This window comes from Plutella xylostella, chromosome 8 (genome assembly GCF_932276165.1).
Source record: "Plutella xylostella chromosome 8, ilPluXylo3.1, whole genome shotgun sequence".
Classification (NCBI taxonomy): Eukaryota; Metazoa; Arthropoda; class Insecta; order Lepidoptera; family Plutellidae; genus Plutella; species Plutella xylostella.
The window spans coordinates 9,037,004-9,057,688 of record NC_063988.1 but is presented as its reverse complement, the minus strand read 5'-3'; the positions used below and the strand labels follow the sequence as shown (position 1 = coordinate 9,057,688).

General features: G+C 39.5%; 1 protein-coding gene across 4 annotated transcripts; it reads right to left on the bottom strand.

Annotated features, from left to right (window-relative positions):
- Window positions 1–924: 924 nt before the first annotated feature.
- On the bottom strand, window positions 925–16,401 carry LOC105392965. Of its 4 annotated transcripts, none has more exons than XM_048622517.1 (21): window positions 16,241–16,401; window positions 15,734–15,860; window positions 15,228–15,361; window positions 14,720–14,914; window positions 14,320–14,418; window positions 13,713–13,826; window positions 13,079–13,275; window positions 11,751–11,910; window positions 11,407–11,480; window positions 10,988–11,127; window positions 10,287–10,454; window positions 9,625–9,743; window positions 9,374–9,427; window positions 8,959–9,111; window positions 8,349–8,486; window positions 6,743–6,949; window positions 6,147–6,236; window positions 4,019–4,150; window positions 3,397–3,537; window positions 2,599–2,755; window positions 925–2,217 (listed from the first exon to the last, which is right to left on the bottom strand). In XM_048622517.1, the coding sequence occupies exons 2-21, from the start codon at window positions 15,831–15,833 to the stop codon at window positions 2,111–2,113; spliced, it is 2,679 nt and encodes an 892-aa protein (XP_048478474.1). In that variant the 5' UTR covers window positions 15,834–15,860; window positions 16,241–16,401; the 3' UTR covers window positions 925–2,110. The 4 variants fall into 4 exon arrangements, with proteins under 4 accessions (XP_048478474.1, XP_048478477.1, XP_048478476.1 ...); XM_048622520.1 differs by having other exon boundaries at window positions 13,079–13,272; XM_048622519.1 differs by lacking the exon at window positions 16,241–16,401 and adding an exon at window positions 15,971–16,129.
- Between the last annotated feature and the right edge of the window lie 4,284 nt (window positions 16,402–20,685).

Sequence of the window (20,685 nt, the reverse complement as noted above, 5' to 3'; positions counted from 1 at the left end):
TATTTTGCCAGTCCGACAATGTTGATATGATTTCAATAAGTGCAGTCAGGCTTTTAGCATACAGGAAACTAATCATCTTCATATAGTGTCTATTGACTGAAGCCAAGTCTTGTGACAGTTCTGGTAACTCAGTAAATTCCTCGTGCAATATGTACAAGACTTTGCCATTCCGTGCTGAGGACAGGGCTTCCTTAAACAGTTCCTTGCGGTTGGTTTGTGTGTCATTGAAAAAGTATTCTATAGTGTTGTTGCTGATAGTCTCATCTCCTGTGTGTTGCATGTCTCCAAGAGTGTCCATAGAGCTAGAAATAAAGGATTTTATATAAATATGTATTTACATGCCTAATTTAGACGAAACATTGGTACAATTTGAAAAGATTACCTATGTGTTTTATTCACTTTTGGCTGTGCTTCTAAGAAATCATTCTATCATTTGGATGACAGAGATTTCTGATCAAATAAATTTTAACTAAATTCTCGTTGCTCAGCTCTTTTAGTGTTTTTTTTCCTCAGTGGATTTGGATAAACACAAAAAATATTCATTAACTTTTGTGTTAAAATTCTCTATTTGAAGCTGCAATGCAAATCTGACACAGCTGGAGCTGAGCTGTCAGTGTCACTTTGACATACATTGATTTCCATAAACAGCATGATTTCATCGCGAAGCCGTTATTATTCTGAGGGCCGAGTGGAAGTTTCTCTTATCACCCCGGCGGCGCGCCGCTAGATGGTTGTTTATTACCCATGGAACCTGCGATCTTTGATTATTGTAAATGGTCGAAGCCTGCGATGGATGTAGATACTATGTAGTGTACACTCTGCCAAACATATATCTGAACTCTCTGCAGAGAACACATTTACTACTTGGCAAACTGTATTACATGGTGGAAGTGCAGGGTGGTAAGTTATTGAAAACACACAATATTTCTTTCAAATAGTTTATTTCTTAAAGTCCCTACCTCAAATAAAATTAGGAATTATAATATTTTACACTAGCCTAATATTATGTAAAAATATCCACAAACAAAAATTGGTGGAAATGGAGGAGTCCGAGTCAAAAGCCAATTTCTTACGGATAGCGAACATACATACATAGCCGCCTTGAGATAAGTAATAGTATTCCTATCCAGTTTTAAGTTGAAAATATCTATATTCAGTGCACGTGGAAATAACCCTAAGATATCAACCTGTGTTTATTTACAATGAATGTATGCTGAAAATGAAATCATAAATTTAATAGTAAGTATTTACATTGATAAGACCATCGTTTTTAAATTTTATCAAGTTTTATGATACGTTGCGATGTGCAAGATAAGTTATTTAAAATATCTACTTCCTCAGTCCAGCTTAACTCCCTAGTTGAAAATTAAATGGAAATATGATAATACGAACATAAAATGTCACGAATATTCACACGCTTCTTATAAAATGGTTTCAAACACAATTTAAACAATGAGTCTAAATAAATTAGGCACACTTTGTCGACATAAAGATGAAAAACCATCTTATTCATGTTGTACCTACCTACCTAAACAAGTAAAATTTCTTAGAAGTAAATTAAAATGTGCAATGCTTGCAACTAATAATTACGTACACAATTTTCTTCGGAATAAATTCTTATTTAAATGAAAAGAATGTATATTTAATAAATATTTCAATGAAATGCAAAGCATATTCATGATCGTTTCTGAATATTTGAAGGATATCCGTTTATAAATCTTAACATCTTGTTCTTACTTCATTATACTTTGGATAGGGACACATCCACCAGAGATTATTGAGGAAAATATCCCCCAGAAAGTAATGAAGTATATTTTGCTCACTCACTGCTATCTTGTAGGTATATTCCTGCTGGATACGGCCCTAAAAGTTCATTTATCACTTGCTTACCAAAATAACATTCAAGACATTAATAAAAATATCTGTCCACGATGGTATCTTGGTAAGCAAATACTTGTTTAGAAACAACATTCAAATCAAAATATTTAGGTGCGGGCGAGAGCTCATTGACCCGACACCTTAGCTTAATATCACGCAGTCAAAACTCAACATGTTTTGTTACCGCGGGGTGACTACTCCTGCTACGTTATCTCTAGCCGCTGCAGTGGGTTTACTCCTGTTTCCCGGCCTCGGTTATGGACTCGTACTGTTCCTTGTCTAACTCCGTCATTGTGAGCGAGCCGTCGGGAAGCAGCAACACTACGCGCCGAGTGCCGCCTGCAATGGACATAAAGATGATGTAAGAAATGAGACTTTAGGAGGAAACGATGTAGCTAGATTGTGTCAATCCATACGTATAACAAAGTATTACGGTAAGGCAGAGGATATGATAAAATACCGTGACATATTTAAGAATCGAATTGGGATGGGCACTCAGCCCGTAATAATCCATTGCAGGACATGAACTTCCAGTAAAACAGGGTGGTTTTTACCATGATCTCCACGCTTGACAGGCGGGTTATACATATATTTCCAGTGGATAGTATGTGTGTAGGTATGTTGGTGGCCGGTACAGAAACCTGACCCCTCTTAGAGTGACATTGCTACTGCTGAGAGGGAGACAGGTTTCTTTCCATCCTAGAATAGAATATATTGTACCCGGCGAGGGCAGGTCGGTCTGCACGATCTGCGCGATGACCTGCGCGGCGTCCTCGCCCGGCTCGCCCTCCACCTGCACGGCGACCTGCTGCAGCGGCTGCGCGGCGCCCGGCATGAGCGCGGCCAGGGCGGCCCCGTCGAGGGATACCATCTCCTGCTGTGAGGGGAGGGGGGGTTAAATTAGGTTTTTGGAATTGTAAGATGTGGTATGCATTTATTTTAAAATATAACGGGGACTAACTTAAAGCAACGATAATGTAATGTTTATTTATTTATATACACTTTATTGTACACATACACAAGCAAACATAAAAGAGAACAGTTACAAATCAAAACACAAGACGTATACAAAGGCGGGCTTATTGCCAAAAAGCAATTTCTTCCAGCCAACCTACGACTGGGTTCTGGTTAAATTTAAATGAGCCACCTGCGCTAAAGTGATTGTAGTGCCCAAGTATTGAAGAAATCTACTCTCTGCTCCATTAATATCATACCCCAATATACATACCATAATATATAACCCAGTCGCACGGATACCCGTGTCGGTTAGAGAGTCAGGACAACCGTTTGTTTAAAATTTCCTTTTGAATTACTTAATAAATAAAACCCTTTGATATGCGGCGAATGTACACCGACCAACGGATGACCGTGCAATATATCTTGACAGTACAATAGTGCATAACACGCATGTTAATTGAATTTCTGAACATTTACCGCCAACAAACTGCCGTATAAGTTTCAATGTTGAAGTATTCTTGTAAAAATCATTTTCTGAATAAACAAATAACAACAACTCACCTGTCCATCCTCCCTGGTGACATACATAACGCCGTCGCTGTCCGTGGCCACGGCGCCCTCGCCCCCCTCCGCGCCCTCCACCCCCTCAACCCCCTCCGCGGCGACTAGCAGCGTCTGCCCGTCCTCGTTCTCTCCGGCCACCTGTGGAGAGATGAATAAGGAATAAATATATTTATTTTAGGATAAACTTAATCTAAATTACATCCCACAAAACCATATTGGTTTGTCTGTGGGTAGAGAGTCGCACTTCTTTTTCTATAATTAGATAGAAAGTTACATGTGGGAGAAAGAGGGATTAAAAGGTTAGCGGGAAAGTCGATACACAGCGTTCTTGGCCGGTAATGCCTACAGCCTGACAAGAAAGAGTACAAATTAAAAGGAACGCCTCGCATATTATTCTTCCTCAACATAATGTCAGCTCACTCCAGGGTATATGCCACAGACGAGTCATCAAGGACCAGTAACTTTTAGCCAAACGGCATATCAACTTCAAAATGGCTTCCCTCACCAACTCCAACCATTTTCTGTGTTCAATGTACGGTCATGTTCAGAGAAACCTGACCCCCCTCACATAGTAACAATTCTTCTGAGAGGGGTCAGATTTCTCTGCCGTATAATGTACTTGGTAGAGCACGCCGTCCTCCCCGCGGATCATGATGGGCGGGTGCTCGTGTGCCTCCGAGTGCACGCCTTGTTCTAGTAGCTGCTTCATGCTGCCGGCTTCCACCTTCACCTCGCCCTGCTGGTAGTATAGCTGGAAGGAAATTCTGTTGTAAGTATGATTGTTATGATAATGGCACCCTCATTCCCCCCGATGGAAAAAAATCCCTTAACGTGTTTGTTTCATTTTCATTTGACGTTACATTTGGGTTCCGCTCATCTGGCATAATCTTTATTGACCAAAACTCATTTCGCATAACTCGTATGGTCTAAACTTTTTTGGCCGAACCATCACTTTGCCAAGATTTATGTGGCATAAGGCTCGTTTCGTCTAAAACTCTTTAGGCACAATCTTTAAACACCTAAGTTTCGTTTGCTCAAATTTATTTTCGTCTATAACCTATGTATAATCTTGTTTCTCCTAATGTTATCTTAATAAATAATATATTATGTATGTAGTAAATGTACAAATTGTGGTATTTTTCTCCTACATCCCAAAAATCACGATATTGTATGATCAGAAAATCGAAAGTTAACGACCAATATAATTATTACAAACCCCATGAAATCGAAACCTAAAAATAGGTGCGACGACGAGCAAAGCGAGGAGGAGCGTGTTAGGTGCACATGTTCATCAAAACCAAAGCGGAGCGCAGCGGAGCGTTTTCCAAACAGCGGAAACAATACAAGGCACCAGTTTGCGCTATGTAGGGAGACGCTCCGTCAAAGTTAAAGCCAAACGAATATTATTACTTTGTATAAACCTATGCCATAGCATTATTAGGCTATTCAAGATTTGGCCATACCATTATTAGGCTAAACAATGTTATGCGAAATAACTTTTTACTAAACGAGATTTATGCCATACGATTTTCGGCGTAACGAGACTTTGACCAAACGTTACTATGCAATACGAGATTAGACAAAAAAATCTTATGCCAAAAAAGGTAGAACCGTTACATTTCTGTGTATCTGTCCTGTCAAACGGCTTTAGAAGGTACTCGTAATGTTATCCCGAGTGTTCTTAGCCAGTATTTTATCTCAATCGGCTAAGCCGTTCAAAAGTTCTGCGACTTTTACTGTTGAATGTCGTGGGTTTTTAACGTTATTACGGTTATAACTGCTAGGTTTATTTAATAAATGATATAGGAGAGTGTTATATACAGGGTTATTGGTAAGTAGACCTGATCCTTTCAGGAGGTGATAGAGGAAGGCATTTCCAGACGATTGAACCAAATAATGCATTATCCGAAACTTAACCATTTCTAAGATATTTAATATTTAGGTTTTTTTAAAAATTTTGCCAAGATTTTATATTTAAAACCGAAAATAAAAAAAACTATCCATATTTCAATTTTTTTTAAGTTGTTTTGCAGAAGTAACACCTTAACAAACTAATTAAAATAATCAAATTTGCATTATTTGACTTAAATTAGACCCAAATCCTCTAAATAGTTAAACATTTTAAAAAAATATTGAGAATGTAAAAACAAATAAGTTAAATTAAAAAAGAATATTGAAATATCTTATTTGAAAGCTTATAAGTTAAACATGTTTTTTAGCTAAAGTGCACAAAAAATTGTCATATGACATTCTTTTTTAATTTAACTTATTTGTTTTTACGTTCTGAATATTTTTTAAAATGTTTTACTATTTGAGGTTTTGTTTCTAATTTAAGTCAAATAATGCAGATTTGATTATTTTAATTAGTTTATTAAGGCGTTACTTCTGCAAAACAACCAAAAAAGTTATAGAAATATGGCTAGTGTTTTTTATTTTCGGTTTTAAACATAAAATTTTGGCAAAAAATTAAAAAAAGCTTAAATATTAAATATCTTAGAAATGGTTAAGTTTCGGATAATGAATTATAGGGCTCAATCGACTGGAAATGTCGTCCTCTATCACCTCCTGAAAGGATCAGGTCTACTTACCAATAACCCTGTATAGAGTGTAGGAAATCTCAAGAAAAGCTGTAGATCGCATGTCTTAGGAGGCCTACGTCCAGCAATGGACTAATATAGGCTGAAGATGATGATGATAATGTGTCGTGTGGCAACCCTACAATCTTAGAGATAGAATCCTGAACGTACCGCGTCTTCATCCGTGAGCACGGGCAGCGAGGGCTGCGCGCCGTCGCCCTGCACCAGCATGCCCGTCGTACCGCCCGGGGACATCTCCACCTGTTGATTGATAATGTTGTTTAAAGAATGATAAGATTGATAAGAGAAGATGCCAATATCGGTCGAATGGAATTGGCGTCGCGTGGGTCAAAGGTATCACCCTCAACTCAAAGACGTACAAAAGTGTGCTCTGTACAGTTATGTAAAACAGACACAATTTACTGGAGAACGAGCGACACACAGTTTAAATATACCCAGAATTGCTAGAGAGTTGCAGTGGTTTTTGGTCCTACGAGCCGGATATGAACCAGTGACCTATGGATATCCCTGATGATGCATGCGTCACGCACTATTTCAATTATGTTTTGTGTTTTCCTCTAACACCCAGCTAAGCCTCTTACCTTCGTAAGCACGGGTTCACAGCAACGGCGACGGATTCGAAGGCAACGGGATCATTCAAGTTTACTAGTTACACTAACCGCGACTTTTCCTCGATGGTGCATGCGTCGCGCACTATTTAAGCAACGTTTCTGGCTAACAGCTATGCTTTTAATCACATCACTCACCTTCATAAGCACGGGCTCGGCGGGCGGCGGCGTGGGCGGCGGCGAGGGCGTGGGCGGCGGCGTGGGCTCGCCCTCCGCCCTGGCCAGGCGCCGCCCCGTCTCCGGGCAGATGGTCAGCTCGCGCTCTGGTGAAGGCGACGGGATGGGAGGCAGGTCCTTCGGGAACGGGTCCTCGATGCCGTCGGATGTGTCCGAGGAGGCTTCGGACTGTTGGGGTAATAGATTAAAAATGTTAATGGTTAATTTTGTACGTGGTGGTCTGAAAAGTTTCCGACCTGACATAGATACAAGATTTTTTTTCTTAAAAATTATTTTTATTCTTCTACATAGTCTGTCATACAGTAATTAGGCGGCGCCAAAACTTGGATTTATTGCGCCTAAACTGCACCAACAGAGCATTGGAAATGTTCATTCGAACACGTCGTTGGTCTGACGTTAGCAAACGCGGCAGCCAACGCGCGGACAGCCTTCTCATGCCTAAATCTTGATTTAATATGTGACAAACACGTTCTCTGGACATTTTCATTGCCTCTGCTATCTCTCTCACTTTAATTCGGCGGTCGTCTAACACCATTTGGAGAACTTTTGCGATGTTATCGTCAGTAGTTACAGTTTTTGGACGTCCCGAACGTTCATCATCTCCGAAGCTCTTACAGCCACGTTTAAATTCGGCTGCCCAAAATTTTACAGTGGTAAATGACGGTGAAGAGTCCCCGTACACAGAATCTAACTCATCTTTGATTTGCGTAGGGGTGTTCCCTTTCAAAAACAAATATTTTAAGACAGCTCGATACTCGATTTTTTCCATTTTCACAGAAATGCTCACATCGACTCACTCAAACGACTGTAAAATAAAAACCGCGCGTCAAAAATGGCTGAAACTTTGAAATGTTGCTGTCAAAAGATGCACAATTACATTCTCTGACTTTAATTGATGTGTGTTGCCATCTTCACGTTGAGGTCGGAAACTTTTCAGACCACCTACGTACATCACAATATTGTAAAAAAAAAAAAAAAAACACGCACTCACGCCTTGTACTAATGTACTCCCTTGCGGGGTAGGCAGAGGTGCATTGCACCCACTTTTCGCCAGAGTGTATGTTAGTCCCAATGTAATAGGGGGCGGGCCTATTGCCATTTTACGGGCACATCCAAGACCCGAGAACAAATACCTGTGTTTAAACAAATATCTGCCCCAGCCGGGAATCGAACCCGGGACCATCGGCTCAGTAGTCAGGGTCACTAACCACTACGCCATTCGGTCGACAATATTGTACTTTACAAAATAAATTAAAAACTATTTTTCAGACACATTTTAGAATATTTGTAGCACAGGGAAGGATGTCATGTACTGGACGATTGTTGACTGATCTTATACAATGTTTTTTCGCTGGGAGTTTCGATATTTCTAATTATGTCAGCCAATATCTGCGAAAGGTCTCTGGTAAGACAGGAAAACGGTTTGGAAGATAACGACAGATATACATAGATTTAAGGTTTATAGGCCTTAAAAACTGAAAAGCTAGTGTAGTGTATTTCGATTCCTCTTGGTTCTTCTTTCGATAAGGTCTTGTCAATCAGCCTATTTTTCCGTTTTGTTACGTACCCAAGGTTCGAACTCCTGTGTGATGCTCTTCTCCCTGACCCGCACGATGTTGCCGGCGGACGTGGCCACGGTGTAGGTGCCGCCGCGCCCGCGCCCGCGCCCCGAGCCACCGCCGCGACGGAGCAGGCTGTTCTCGCCCTGGTGAATTGAGTTATGGTTAAGGAAATAGATAGATAAGTTATTTATTTAAATGTGAAAGTTTAGTCCACAATCTTAAACAGGTACCCTAGGAATAGAAATAATATATTTTGCCAAAAATTTATATCTGCGCATTTTATGAGCGAATGGTGATAGGACACAGAGCGCCCCCTTGCCTTATAGCGCACATTAATTATTCAAGAGGCACTAAAACATGTCTTCTCATTGGACAATAGTGGTTAAAGTTCTAAGGCCCCGAGTGTTGTGGTGCTCCTTAGGAGAGTCTAGTATGTCATATTTTATTATGGCCACCCCATGGACTGCTACTATCTGGCAATGCTGTATGCCGGTTTGAAAAAACATACAATATCACGAAATATCATTAGACTGAATTTTAAACATCCAAGTCAATCCAAAAGTTTGGCAAATGGAAATGTATTGTATGTCCCCTTTGCCAACGCTGCATGCATACCTGAGCCAGTCTCTTGTTGAGCAGGTTGACAGGCGACTTGGTGTCGGGCACGGGCGTGCGCTGGATGGTGCGCTGGATGATCTTCTGTCCCGACGGAGTGATGATCGTCTTCTCTGTCACTTGTTGGCCGCCCGCGTTTATTGTCTTCTTTATCTGTGCGGAATTAATTGATGGATTTCTTATTTTGTTCGTTATGTATTGATGTTTACATGTTGTTGCAAAATTGGTGTACTGAGTACATAAGCCGAAAGGGAAATAAACTGCGGCTCATTCTGTCAACAGTCACTCCCTTTCTTCTAAGGCATACAGCCTGTATAGTATCGTAAAGAAATGTAATGTTTCAACTAAACAATTACATTAACAAATAAGTAACAAACATATTCAAACTTTTAAAATATGAGTAAGTAGCTCTTACCTGCTGTATCGGTGTTTTGGGTGTGGGAGTCTTCTTGACTTCCTCCATTTTTTTCTGGAATAAAAGAAATATATCAATAACCAATTAATCAAAGGCAACTCAAGAAGGCAGTGAATACCATAACAATGGTTAACTAAATGGGTAGGTTTACTCTCCGTCTAATCTGACCTATATTTAGTCATATGTTTTATAATAAGAAGACTATTGTTATTAATTTAACTGACTATGAAATACTATAGATCCAAACAAACCTGTTTAGCAGCTAGGATCTGTTTGCGGATGACGTCCTGGTCGATGTTCAGTCCGGGGCCGAGCTTCCCCGGAGAGTCAATCTTCATGATCCCGGAGCTCTTCGACATTATGTACACACCTGCAAAGATGAAAATATGCATCAAATTCAGCACTATAGACTACTAACTATTTAACGGTGTTAAAAGCATCACAGGAACTACTATCTACATGCTGACTTGATCGTAAGTGGGATCCTATCGCACACACTACAGTAAAATATTGCTATTTTTGGGGCAGGAACACATCTAGGGTTACTACGGTTCATATAAGGATATATGATGCACCCTCTAATGAAATCAACACAACAGGACAAGGGCCATGGCTTACATCTTGTTTCAGCTCGCATTCTGAGTATTCACACTTCATGTACAACAACATGCGCTGTGTGCGTATCACGAATATTGTCGATAGTAATTCGATAGGCGTTACTGGAGTTTGTATGCGTTTTATTAATCTCTAACGTTACCGACAGGGGCACTCAAGATCTCATACAAATTGTGAGAGTCGGCAATATTCGTGATTAGCACACTACAGCCCAGCTAGCATACTGAGCAATCACACTTCATTTACACCAACGGAACCCAACATACACTACAGCCCTACAAAGCTACACGTATCTTACCGGTAGTAAGATTGGGCATGTGTTTCGGGTCGACCTTGATGACGCCCTTGATGTTGGGCATGCCCTTGCCGGCCAGCCCGAGCGACTTGACCAGCTCTGGGTCGAGCTGCGACTTGGGCGACGCGCCGTTCACCTTCCGGTCGCCCTTGTGCAGCCGAATGGCCTCGTCTATAACAAGGGGGTCGGGTTATTTAGGGTGCCGGGGTTTTGTGTAGTGATTGTATGTATTGATTGTGCTAGTGCTAGACTGTTTCGAAAACCCTATCTCTCTCTTCAGCCTTTAGAGTCATTACATGGTGCTAATAAAGAAATTAGTCTAAAATGGCGGCACTATACGTTATTTTTGAGACTCACAACATTTATATCGTATCTAACATATTATGTATTTTACAGACTTTTCTACATTACACAATACGAACAGCTATTTTAGTTCCTTTTTTTATTAGCACCACTCCTATAACACTTTGGAATAAACAACCAATACGAAAATGCCGGCCGCTTCATGACACAGCTACGATTACCTATGCTCACCCGCTATTTCCCTATAGTTTATTTATTGGCACCAAAATTTATTAACTCACCACTAAACCACAGACAACCAACCTCTATAAGACGAAGTGCCCGAGGGAGTGGGTTGTCACTCTATAAGTCATCTATTTAATAGTGACCCACTAAACCATAGCCAATAGACAACAACCAACCTTTATAACTCGACGTATCGGAGAAGTCCTCATCACTGGACTCCTTCTTGACTCGCTTGGCGGCGGGCTCGTCGTCCGTGGCGCCGCACCACGCCTTCACCTGGTCCAGGGCCTTGACTTTGCTCGAGCGTTGGAGACGACTGGGGGGTTAGGGAGTTTGGTTTTACATTTTGGTGAAGTTAGGCTAGCAAAACTGGGAGACCGGCGTAAGCATAATATATGTATGTATTTAGGCTAGCAAAACTATTTTATAGCCTAATGAGATCAATGTATTTTTTTACACAATTTATGTAGTTGTAGATGACGAAATTAACGAATTTGACTCTATAATAATAATATAATAAGGTGGCATCATAATCCAATTATAATCACGATCAACGCGAAAACTGGCAGATTTAATTGTAACAAAGAGTCCTTACCCAGTTGGCGTAAGCGCTGGTGTGTCTACTTGTTTCTTAACTTGCTTGAATTGCGGAGTTCCCACAAGTTTTGGCTGAAACAAATATAAATAATTAATTTTTTCTAACGTATACATCACTTACATGAAGAACTTAGCTCACAGTTAACATCTCTTTGTTATGCTGATAGCTTATAGTAAGAGAATTAGCAAAACAGATATATGTTCCTTCACCAATGGCGGTATGACCTCGACAGTTGCCTCAATGGCCGAAGGTAGCACATGATCGGGAACGGTGGTCAGTTTATAAGGAAGCCTAGGACACTCAACAGGCTACATAATAATTATTTTTTTAAATGTTGTTACCTTAGTCCTGTAATCAGCAGTAACTTGCACTGGCGCTTGTTGCTGCTGTTGAGCTCTCAGCGCCTTCAGCTCCTTCTGTCTCGCCAGCTGCTTCTCGAACGCCTCTAGAAGGTGCTTGCAGGTCTCCATGTTCTCTACCGGCTCCCAGGTGTTCTGGTCACTGCGGGGAGAAATTGGTGTTTATATTATGTACCTATTCATCATTGTTGTGTGGGGTGGTCAATAGTGCGGAATAAGTTGTAAAATTGGTAAATTATAAAATTAAAAGGCCCGCCCCCTATTACATTGGGACTAACATAACACTCTGGCGAAAAGTGGGTGCAGCAACGCACCTCTGCCTACCCCGCAAGGGAGTACATTAGTACAAGGCGTGAGTGCGTGTGTGTGTGTGTAAAACAATGTTTATTTCAGGCAATAAACCCATAGTTACATTATGTATCACAAGGTTTGCATTGTGTAATTTTGTTTTTTCTTTTGTTTTAATTTGATGTCTGTTCAAGCGTATTCGCACCATCATCAGTCATCTATCCACTGCTGAACATCCCCCAAACTCCCCATAGGCGCCATAACAAATATAAATTGCTTGTTGTTCTTCTCGCCAGAACTCAAAAAAAGCTGGGACAACAGCATTAAAGGTATCTCTGAATTTATTAGATTCCGGAAATTTCAGGACCTTTGCCTTTTATTAGGAGAAGCGACGCTCGCAGCAGCAGCCAGTTTGAAACAAAAGCATCCAACACACTGCGGATAGCCCTCCCACTTGAGCAGGTACTCGTACTGCTTGCGGCGCGGGTTGAACCGCTTGGCCAGGATCTTCTCCACCACGAACTGCCCCGCCTCGGCCGGGTCGCCGCCGCCTCCGTGCGCCGCGCGATGCGCTCACAGGGCGGCACGCGCTCTTTGCTTTTGTATTGGATGTCTACTCAAGCCTATTTCATCATAATCAGCCAATAGGTCTCTTCGAAAGAGCGACACAATACTGTCCTCAGCCTTCTTCATCCAACCACTATCAACAACTATCTTTCTAAGTGCCAATTTCATCATTCTCGGTTATCTAACCGACAGGGATTGATTTATAAATTAAACGTCATCTCCATATAAAATTCATGACAGATGTGTCAAAAGATAACCATTACTCCCTGGTTATGCTCTAACAGAGAATGGTGAAATTGGCACTAAGGTTGTCATTCCAACTTGTTGGATTACAAAAGGTCATCAGTTTTGTGTTGGTAATAGTTGGTATATATGGAGAACGCCAGAAAAACCATGTTTCTTACAACGGCACGGCTTGATTACACTCTATAAGAACCAAAAAGCGTCCAACTCACTGCGGATATCCCTCCCACTTGAGCAGGTACTCGTACTGCTTGCGGCGCGGGTTGAACCGCTTGGCCAGGATCTTCTCCACCACGAACTGCCCCGCCTCGGCCGGGTCGCCGCCGGCTTCGGTGCGCCGCGCGATGCGGTCTTCAGGCGGGACTCGTTCTTGTGCGTTGCGGACTGAGTCCTTGTCTAGGAGGTCCTGCTGTTAGGGGGAGATTGTAAGTGGAAACAGGCGGTAAAACACGCATACAATGAGTTTACAGAGCCTCAAGATTTAATTATGACAGTGTTAGAGAATCGTGACCTATAGGTAAATACTTGCACGAGATTGGATATAGCGCCGTCTATTGAAAAAAAGGCTGCTGTCATATCACATATCAAATTCTAGTATAAAAGGGTCTTTCCACAAAAGACTTAGACTGTATTTAACATATGTTTATCTATGTCAAACGCCTAATAAATCTGCAAATTTCGTTTTAAACACTTGTTCAACAATGTTATGTGGTACAGTATTACCACAAAAATCTTCAAGTACTTGGTCCTTGGTAATAGGTTGTAAAAATCGCAAACTTGGGACTTCATTACATCAAAAAGTCAGACTTTTGAAGTTGTTTTATGAGTAAGCAAAATAAGACCAACCTTTGCTTTGTTAGCGGCCGCGGCGGGCACCCGCATGATGGCAGGAGGCTTCTTAGGACTGAATTTACTGAGGCCATCGCTCTCTTCACCAGACGGCTGAGTTTCTGAATCCTCCTGAAAAACATATTGTTGTTATAGGCAATTGATGAACAACAGATAAAACCGTTGGCAAATTATAATAAATTCTGATGACATAACAGTTCAAGAAGCTTTAGCATAATGTAACAAATGTAGAAGTAACAAAAAATGTTTTATACTCCATTGCTCGTGAGGGGCTTTTATTTCCTGTACTTAGTTACTGGAATGGAACGTAATTTTTTGCATAGTAAATACAAAATTTTTTTGTAGCGTTTTCAGAACTTTTGAGTCTTTAGACAAACTTGTGAGGTTGTACATTCTATTCTACTCAATTCTATTCTGAGAAGAGGCAAAGTTCCTGTACGTGGCTGTCTCGAGTGGAACCTTTGTACACATCCCCTTAATTTCAGCTCAGCCAGCTAAACTGGAGCAGCATGCCTGGGTGTTGCAAGAGCTGAGTGAGGCTTTCTCTTGGTCCAAGAATAGCTCTAGATAGAGCTTTTACATGATTAATGTAGCTAGTACTGACCACTCTGGGGAACTTCCTGGGTCTGCCTCTGCCTTTCTTCACCTCCTGTGTGGTGGGGGACTGCACCGGCACTTGCTGGTCATCAGTCTTAATCTCCGTCTACAATAAATATCAATATGTATTTTGTTTATATGCATATTGAAATGGCTATGGTGGCGATAATGAAAGGCACAAGATACTAAATGATTGCATTGTATGTAACAAATATTTCAGAATGTTAAAAGAGGTAACTAAAGAAAAATATGTTTTAAAGTATTTTTTGAAAAAGGTATTCTTATAAAATTTTATATCTACTAAACAATGTTTTTGGCGTGGCAGTCTGCAGAAACTGATCTAGTTATGCTTATTTACGAAGCAAATCACATTACTCTAAAACTAAGATAAGTTACTCAAAACTTACCACTTTAGCATGAGCGAACTTGGACAACGCCTGCACATTAGTCCCAGCGGTGATCCACGCGGTGCGGTGCGCCTCGGGCATGCGGCACCACTGCTGGTACAGCTTCCAGCTGTTCTCTGTATTCACATCTTTGTTCTCGCGGGCTGATGAGCACTTCCATAGGAGGAACGCCCATACTTGGGCTTTGCTTTCGTTCTGGAGTGAGGGTGTGTGAAGATGTGATTAATTCATGAATGTAACAGTATTGTCTGATTAGGGTTTTTTTATGTGAGTGCAATGTGAGCCGAAGCCCAAATGGGGAGTCTTCTTACTGCTCATAAAAAAGAGAACTAAATCATAGATGGCGTTAGTAAATATTCGAGACTAACGCCATCTATAATAGTTAGGGTAGGGAAACTTCCGATAAGCATACATAGTGGGACAAATTCTTATTTTATGCACTGCATCAAAATTCACATTTATCCACATTTCTTATAAATTGTGTTTATTTTACATTCTGAATACTCACACTATCTCTCACAGGTGATTTGCCAGTGCAGTTGCTTCCGTCTTTGTGTTCCTTGAACTCCTCAACAAAGTGGTAGGCTGTGTGGCACTGACCACACACTAAGACATCCATCGATGCCATCTCCTCATGAGCCTCTGAAAATACCATGAGGTCTAATTATCACCTGCGAGTTGGAGGAGACGTTTACATGATGTGATGCGAATTCACAGTTGTGTGTAAGCCCTTATGAGAGATTAAAATTGAAATATTACATAGCTAAAGTTAAAGTGGCAATCGACCAAGAAAACCATTAGGGAAACAAGTTCATAAAATTAAATGCAAATCAGAAATTGGGCAGCATAGAGTGGGCATCCTAATGGAAAAAAATATGTTAAAAAACTAGCATTTATACTGAATCTTTAGAAATTGAATACCTTGCATTTAATTACTTATTCTATGGCTTTTCTTCTGTGTTTAGTTCTCATTTTTTATGCCTTTGTCCAAATACAAGCAAATCGTTTATTTACCTTTCAGTGCCTCTGGATTTTTAGTGAGTTCATCAGGATTCCCAACAGGCACCTCTTCTGGCGCCGGGGCAGCCACCTCTCCATCTTCAGCGGAACTCATTTCGTGATTGTAATCGGAACAGGGATACTACAATATAAAAGTTAAATTATTGATAATCATAACCTAAGTAGGCCGGCCGACTTCCCGCCAAATCTTCAAGACTTATGAACAAGCGGAAATTGTACAAATTTACTTACGAATTATAAGCACTACAGAGACAAAAATTAGGGCCTCGCACTTTATTTAGCGCTGTTCTGAGGATAAAACTGTATTAATTATTATGGCTTGAGATTTAAAATAAATAAATTCCAAACAGCCACGAAACCATGTTGAAAACTCCCGACTGACGCATCGCATCCATTGCTTCACATTCACATGGATTTTATTTTACTCAGAAAATGCTACTATTCATTTGATTTAAAATAATTTAGTTATTGTAAAATGATTTTCAAATTATTTACACTCACCAAAACAATGTCAATAAATTAATTTTTTTGAAACTTCACAGATCAAAGTCAAGGCAAATTTTAGAAATAACTACGGAACAAAATTATCAAGCACAATCGGATTTTATGTGCAAAAAAAACAGCGCGTGGCCGACTCTCCTTCACTCAATGCTACGCCCTCTGGCGGAGACCGACATATATTTGTTTCCAATGACGCTATTCGGTTTTTGTAGCCAATAGCAGCATTGCATTTAGTGATACTGTCCAATAAGAAGCGTTCACAACAAAATGAAATTCTAAACAGACTTGATGTTTTGTTTTTGCCGTAACTTTATGCCGACATTCGATATTTAGCCGACTTTGTTGGCCGACATTATATTTTAAAGAAGGAAAATATTTCTTAAGTGTTTTGGAAGAAATAATTATGTTTACGGTTCTATGATTAAAAATAAGGAATTCAAAAGCATTTGTTTGTTCTATCTACTCTTTTACTAAAATTACATACTTGATAAAATATAAGACAAGTACTTAACTCAAACAATTAGCCATATCAGTTTTCATTAAATTATGATGAGGATTACGAGATTTGCTTAGATTTGTTGGTAGGTATTACCTATTCCTCTTTAACTTCGTCACAGTTGTCAAAGACTTTTGAAAAGCTTTAGACCCTGTTATCACTATAGAATAAATGACATGTACTTTAAATTTTCTTAAGTATTTTGCAGCGATATTATTTATTTTGAGATTGTTTAATAAAGTTTTTAGTTCCTTATTAAATTGTTAGATGGCGTTGCCTACCATATTCTACATCGCGGTATGGTTTCGTTTCACTGAAATTATATAGGTCGTTAAGTTAATTTTCTGAATATAGTTGTTAAAAGGAATTACACGTGCAGTATTAATTTAATCCCAAAAGTGAAGTACCCAAAAGTGAAATTAGTGTTGTGCTCTCAAACATTGGTCCTAGGACGAACCGGATAATTCGTGAGTTTAGTACTAAAAAGACTTAGCCGAATTTCATGACAAAATTAGTATGCAAGCGAGACTTAGAAAAATTTTAGTCATGTTTTATATGAAACCAGGACTTTGAAATATTTTCAACGAAATTTGTATGCAAGTTGGACTTAGAAAAATTTTGGTAAATTTTGTATGAAACCTGGACATAGAATTATTTTCAACAAAATTTGTATGCGAACTGGACTTAGAAAATTTTATTGAAAATTTATCATTAACAAATTGTAACAAGATGTCGTTTGCAAGGTTGACTGATTCACAATATGAAGTTAAAAAACAGATTGAGAGATTAGTTAGCAACTTTAAGAAAACGTCCAAATCCAGATACTCTCATGGTTATTTATCAACTAGACTAGAACAGTTGGATGGATATTGGACAGAATTTAAGTCACAACATCAACAAATAAAACAACACGTTACTACAGAAAACAAATCAGATCGATACTTCACAGAAGAAGTGTATGATGATACAGAAGAATTATTTATGGACTTTAAAGGTACTCTGAAGGATTTCCTTAAGTCTACCGAAGAACAAACCAGTCAACCACAAACTTCAAATACATCTGGTCATAAAGTTAAATTGCCACCTATTAGCTTGCCGACATTTTCTGGATGTTACCGAGAGTGGATGCATTTCAAGGATCTATTTACATCATTGATTGATGATAATCAAGAGTTATCTGACATAGAAAAACATCACTATTTACGCACGAGTCTAACAGGTGAAGCAGATCAGCTCCTGCGCCATTTTGATATTACAGCTGCAAATTATCGAAAGGCCTTTGATACACTAAAGCAACGATACAGTAATAAAAGAATTATAGTAAATAATTTATTAAACCGTTTTCTCAATCAGAAAAAAATTACTTTTGAAAGTTCAAGTAGCTTAAAGGAGCTTTTAGATGCATCGAGAGAGTGTCTGAATAGTTTACAAAATTTAGAAATAAATACCAAAGACTGGGATCCGATTGTCGTTCATGTCATGGTTTCAAAATTAGATCCAGAAACACACAAGTGTTGGGAGCAGTCCTTAGGCGCATCCACAACCCTACCTACTCTTGAAGAACTGACAAATTATATTGAAGGACGATTCAGAGCGTTAGAAATGGTACAGAACACGACAAAAAAGGATACTACTTATAAACGAGATAACACCAACACAAGACAAGTTAAGACATTTACGACTGAAACTGAAACACAATGCACATATTGCACTAAACAACACTATATTTGTCATTGCACTGAATTTTCACAATTGGACATAGAACAAAGAAAGGATTTCGTAAAGAATAACGGATTATGTTTTAACTGTTTAATTAAAGGCCATTCTATCAAATTCTGCCGACAAACAACAGTTTGTAAGAAATGCGGTAGAAGACATCACACACTTTTACATGAAAATGCGAGAACAAACTTTAATGAACCGGAATCAACACAAGTTGCTGTCAACACCACCACTGAATTAGAACCAGAAGGAGAAGACAGTCAGATAGTTAGTATGAAGGCCACCACCAGCAACCTAGTGGTTTTGGCAACTGCAGTGATAGGAGTTAAAGATAAACGGGGCATTATGCATAAACTGAGAGCCTTAGTTGACCAAGGATCTCAAGCTACATTCGTCACAGAATCAGTTGCACAGACACTTGGCCTAAAGAAGCACAACTTACCAGCTACAATTACTGGTATCGGTAACGCTCCAGTTTTCACAAAACATGCAGTGGACTTGGAAATTCACTCTCCCATAGATAATAAATATGTTACAAAGGTAAACGCGCATGTCATAAAAGGATTAACACAATCATTACCCACTGGAGAATTTAACACTGATGATTGGCCTCAACTAAAGAAACTGGAACTATCTGATTCGACTTTTAACAAAACTGGACCTATTGATGTTCTGCTGGGTGCTGACGTATATGCAGTCATACTATTGGATGGACTTCACAAACATAAAAATCTCATAGCTCAGAACTCAATGTTAGGATGGCTAATATCTGGTTCAGCTTTACAGAAGGTATCCAATTCTCACTCCCTGAACGTAGTAGTGAACAAGACTTTAGTACAGATAGATCAAACTTTAAGAAAATTTTGGGAAACTGAAGAGTATTCATGTCACGAAGCACCTATAACACTAGAAGATGCAAAATGTGAAGATCACTACCAACGAACTCACACACGAAATTCTGATGGACGATATGTAGTTCGATTACCGTTCAAAGATGGCTACGAACACAAATTAGGAAACTCCAAAGATATAGCCGTCAACAGATTATTGCACATGGAACGAAAATTTGTAAAAAAACCAGAATTCAAAAAAGACTACACAGAATTTATAGAACAATATGAAAAACTAGAACACATGGAAGAAGTGACCGACCCAAGTAAGATACCCAATCATAAGATTTACCATCTTCCTCACCATGCTGTCATCAGAGAATCAAGTGTCAGTACTAAGTTAAGAGTTGTTTTTGATGGTACAGCACAGCCGTCAGATGGTTCATCGTTGAATGAAGGACTTATGGTAGGACCATCTCTGTTGCAAAATATCACGAATCTAATTGTGCGCTGGAGACAACATAAGATTTGTTTGATAGGAGACATAAAGCAAATGTATCGGCAGATCTTGGTGTCTAAAGAAGATGTTGATTATCAACGGATTGTATGGCGTAACACTCTTGATGAACCGATAGTCGAAAAACGTTTGCTTACCGTCACATACGGTACGGCATGTGCACCGTATCTAGCTATACGGACATTACACCAATTAGCTGAGGATGAGAAGGCAAATTTTCCAGAACTAGTGAGTGTAGTGAAAAGTGATTATTATATGGATGATTTACTTACCGGTGCTAGTGATGAAAGTGAAGCTATAAAGTTACAAAAAAGTGTTACCTCTCTGATGTTACGCGGTCAATTTCAGATGCACAAGTGGTCATCCAACAGCTCTGTGGTTTTAAAGGAAATTGCAGATCACGACAAACTACAAGATAAATCTTTGAATATAATAATGGATGATTCTATTAAGGCCTTAGGTATCAGATGGAATGCACACAAAGATTGCTTTGAGTTGAAAATTGATGTTGAAAGACAAGAAACCACGTTCACAAAAACCACCGTGCTGTCGGATATTGCTCGAGCGTTTGATCCTTTAGGTTATATGGGACCTATAATTGTTATCGCTAAAATTATATTACAAAAATTGTGGTTAAGTGGCGTTAATTGGAATGATGAACTTCCACACGATTTACTCGAAGAATGGTCGTGTTTTCGAGATCAATTGCTACACATGAAACCAATTCCGCTAAATAGATGGCTATACACAACATTCTCGAATGACGAAAGAGTGGAAATTCATGGTTTCTCCGACGCATCTACTGCGGCTTATTCAGCTGTTGTTTATTTGCGTGTTATTACAAAAAATCACGTCCATGTATCGATTGTAATTGCTAAAA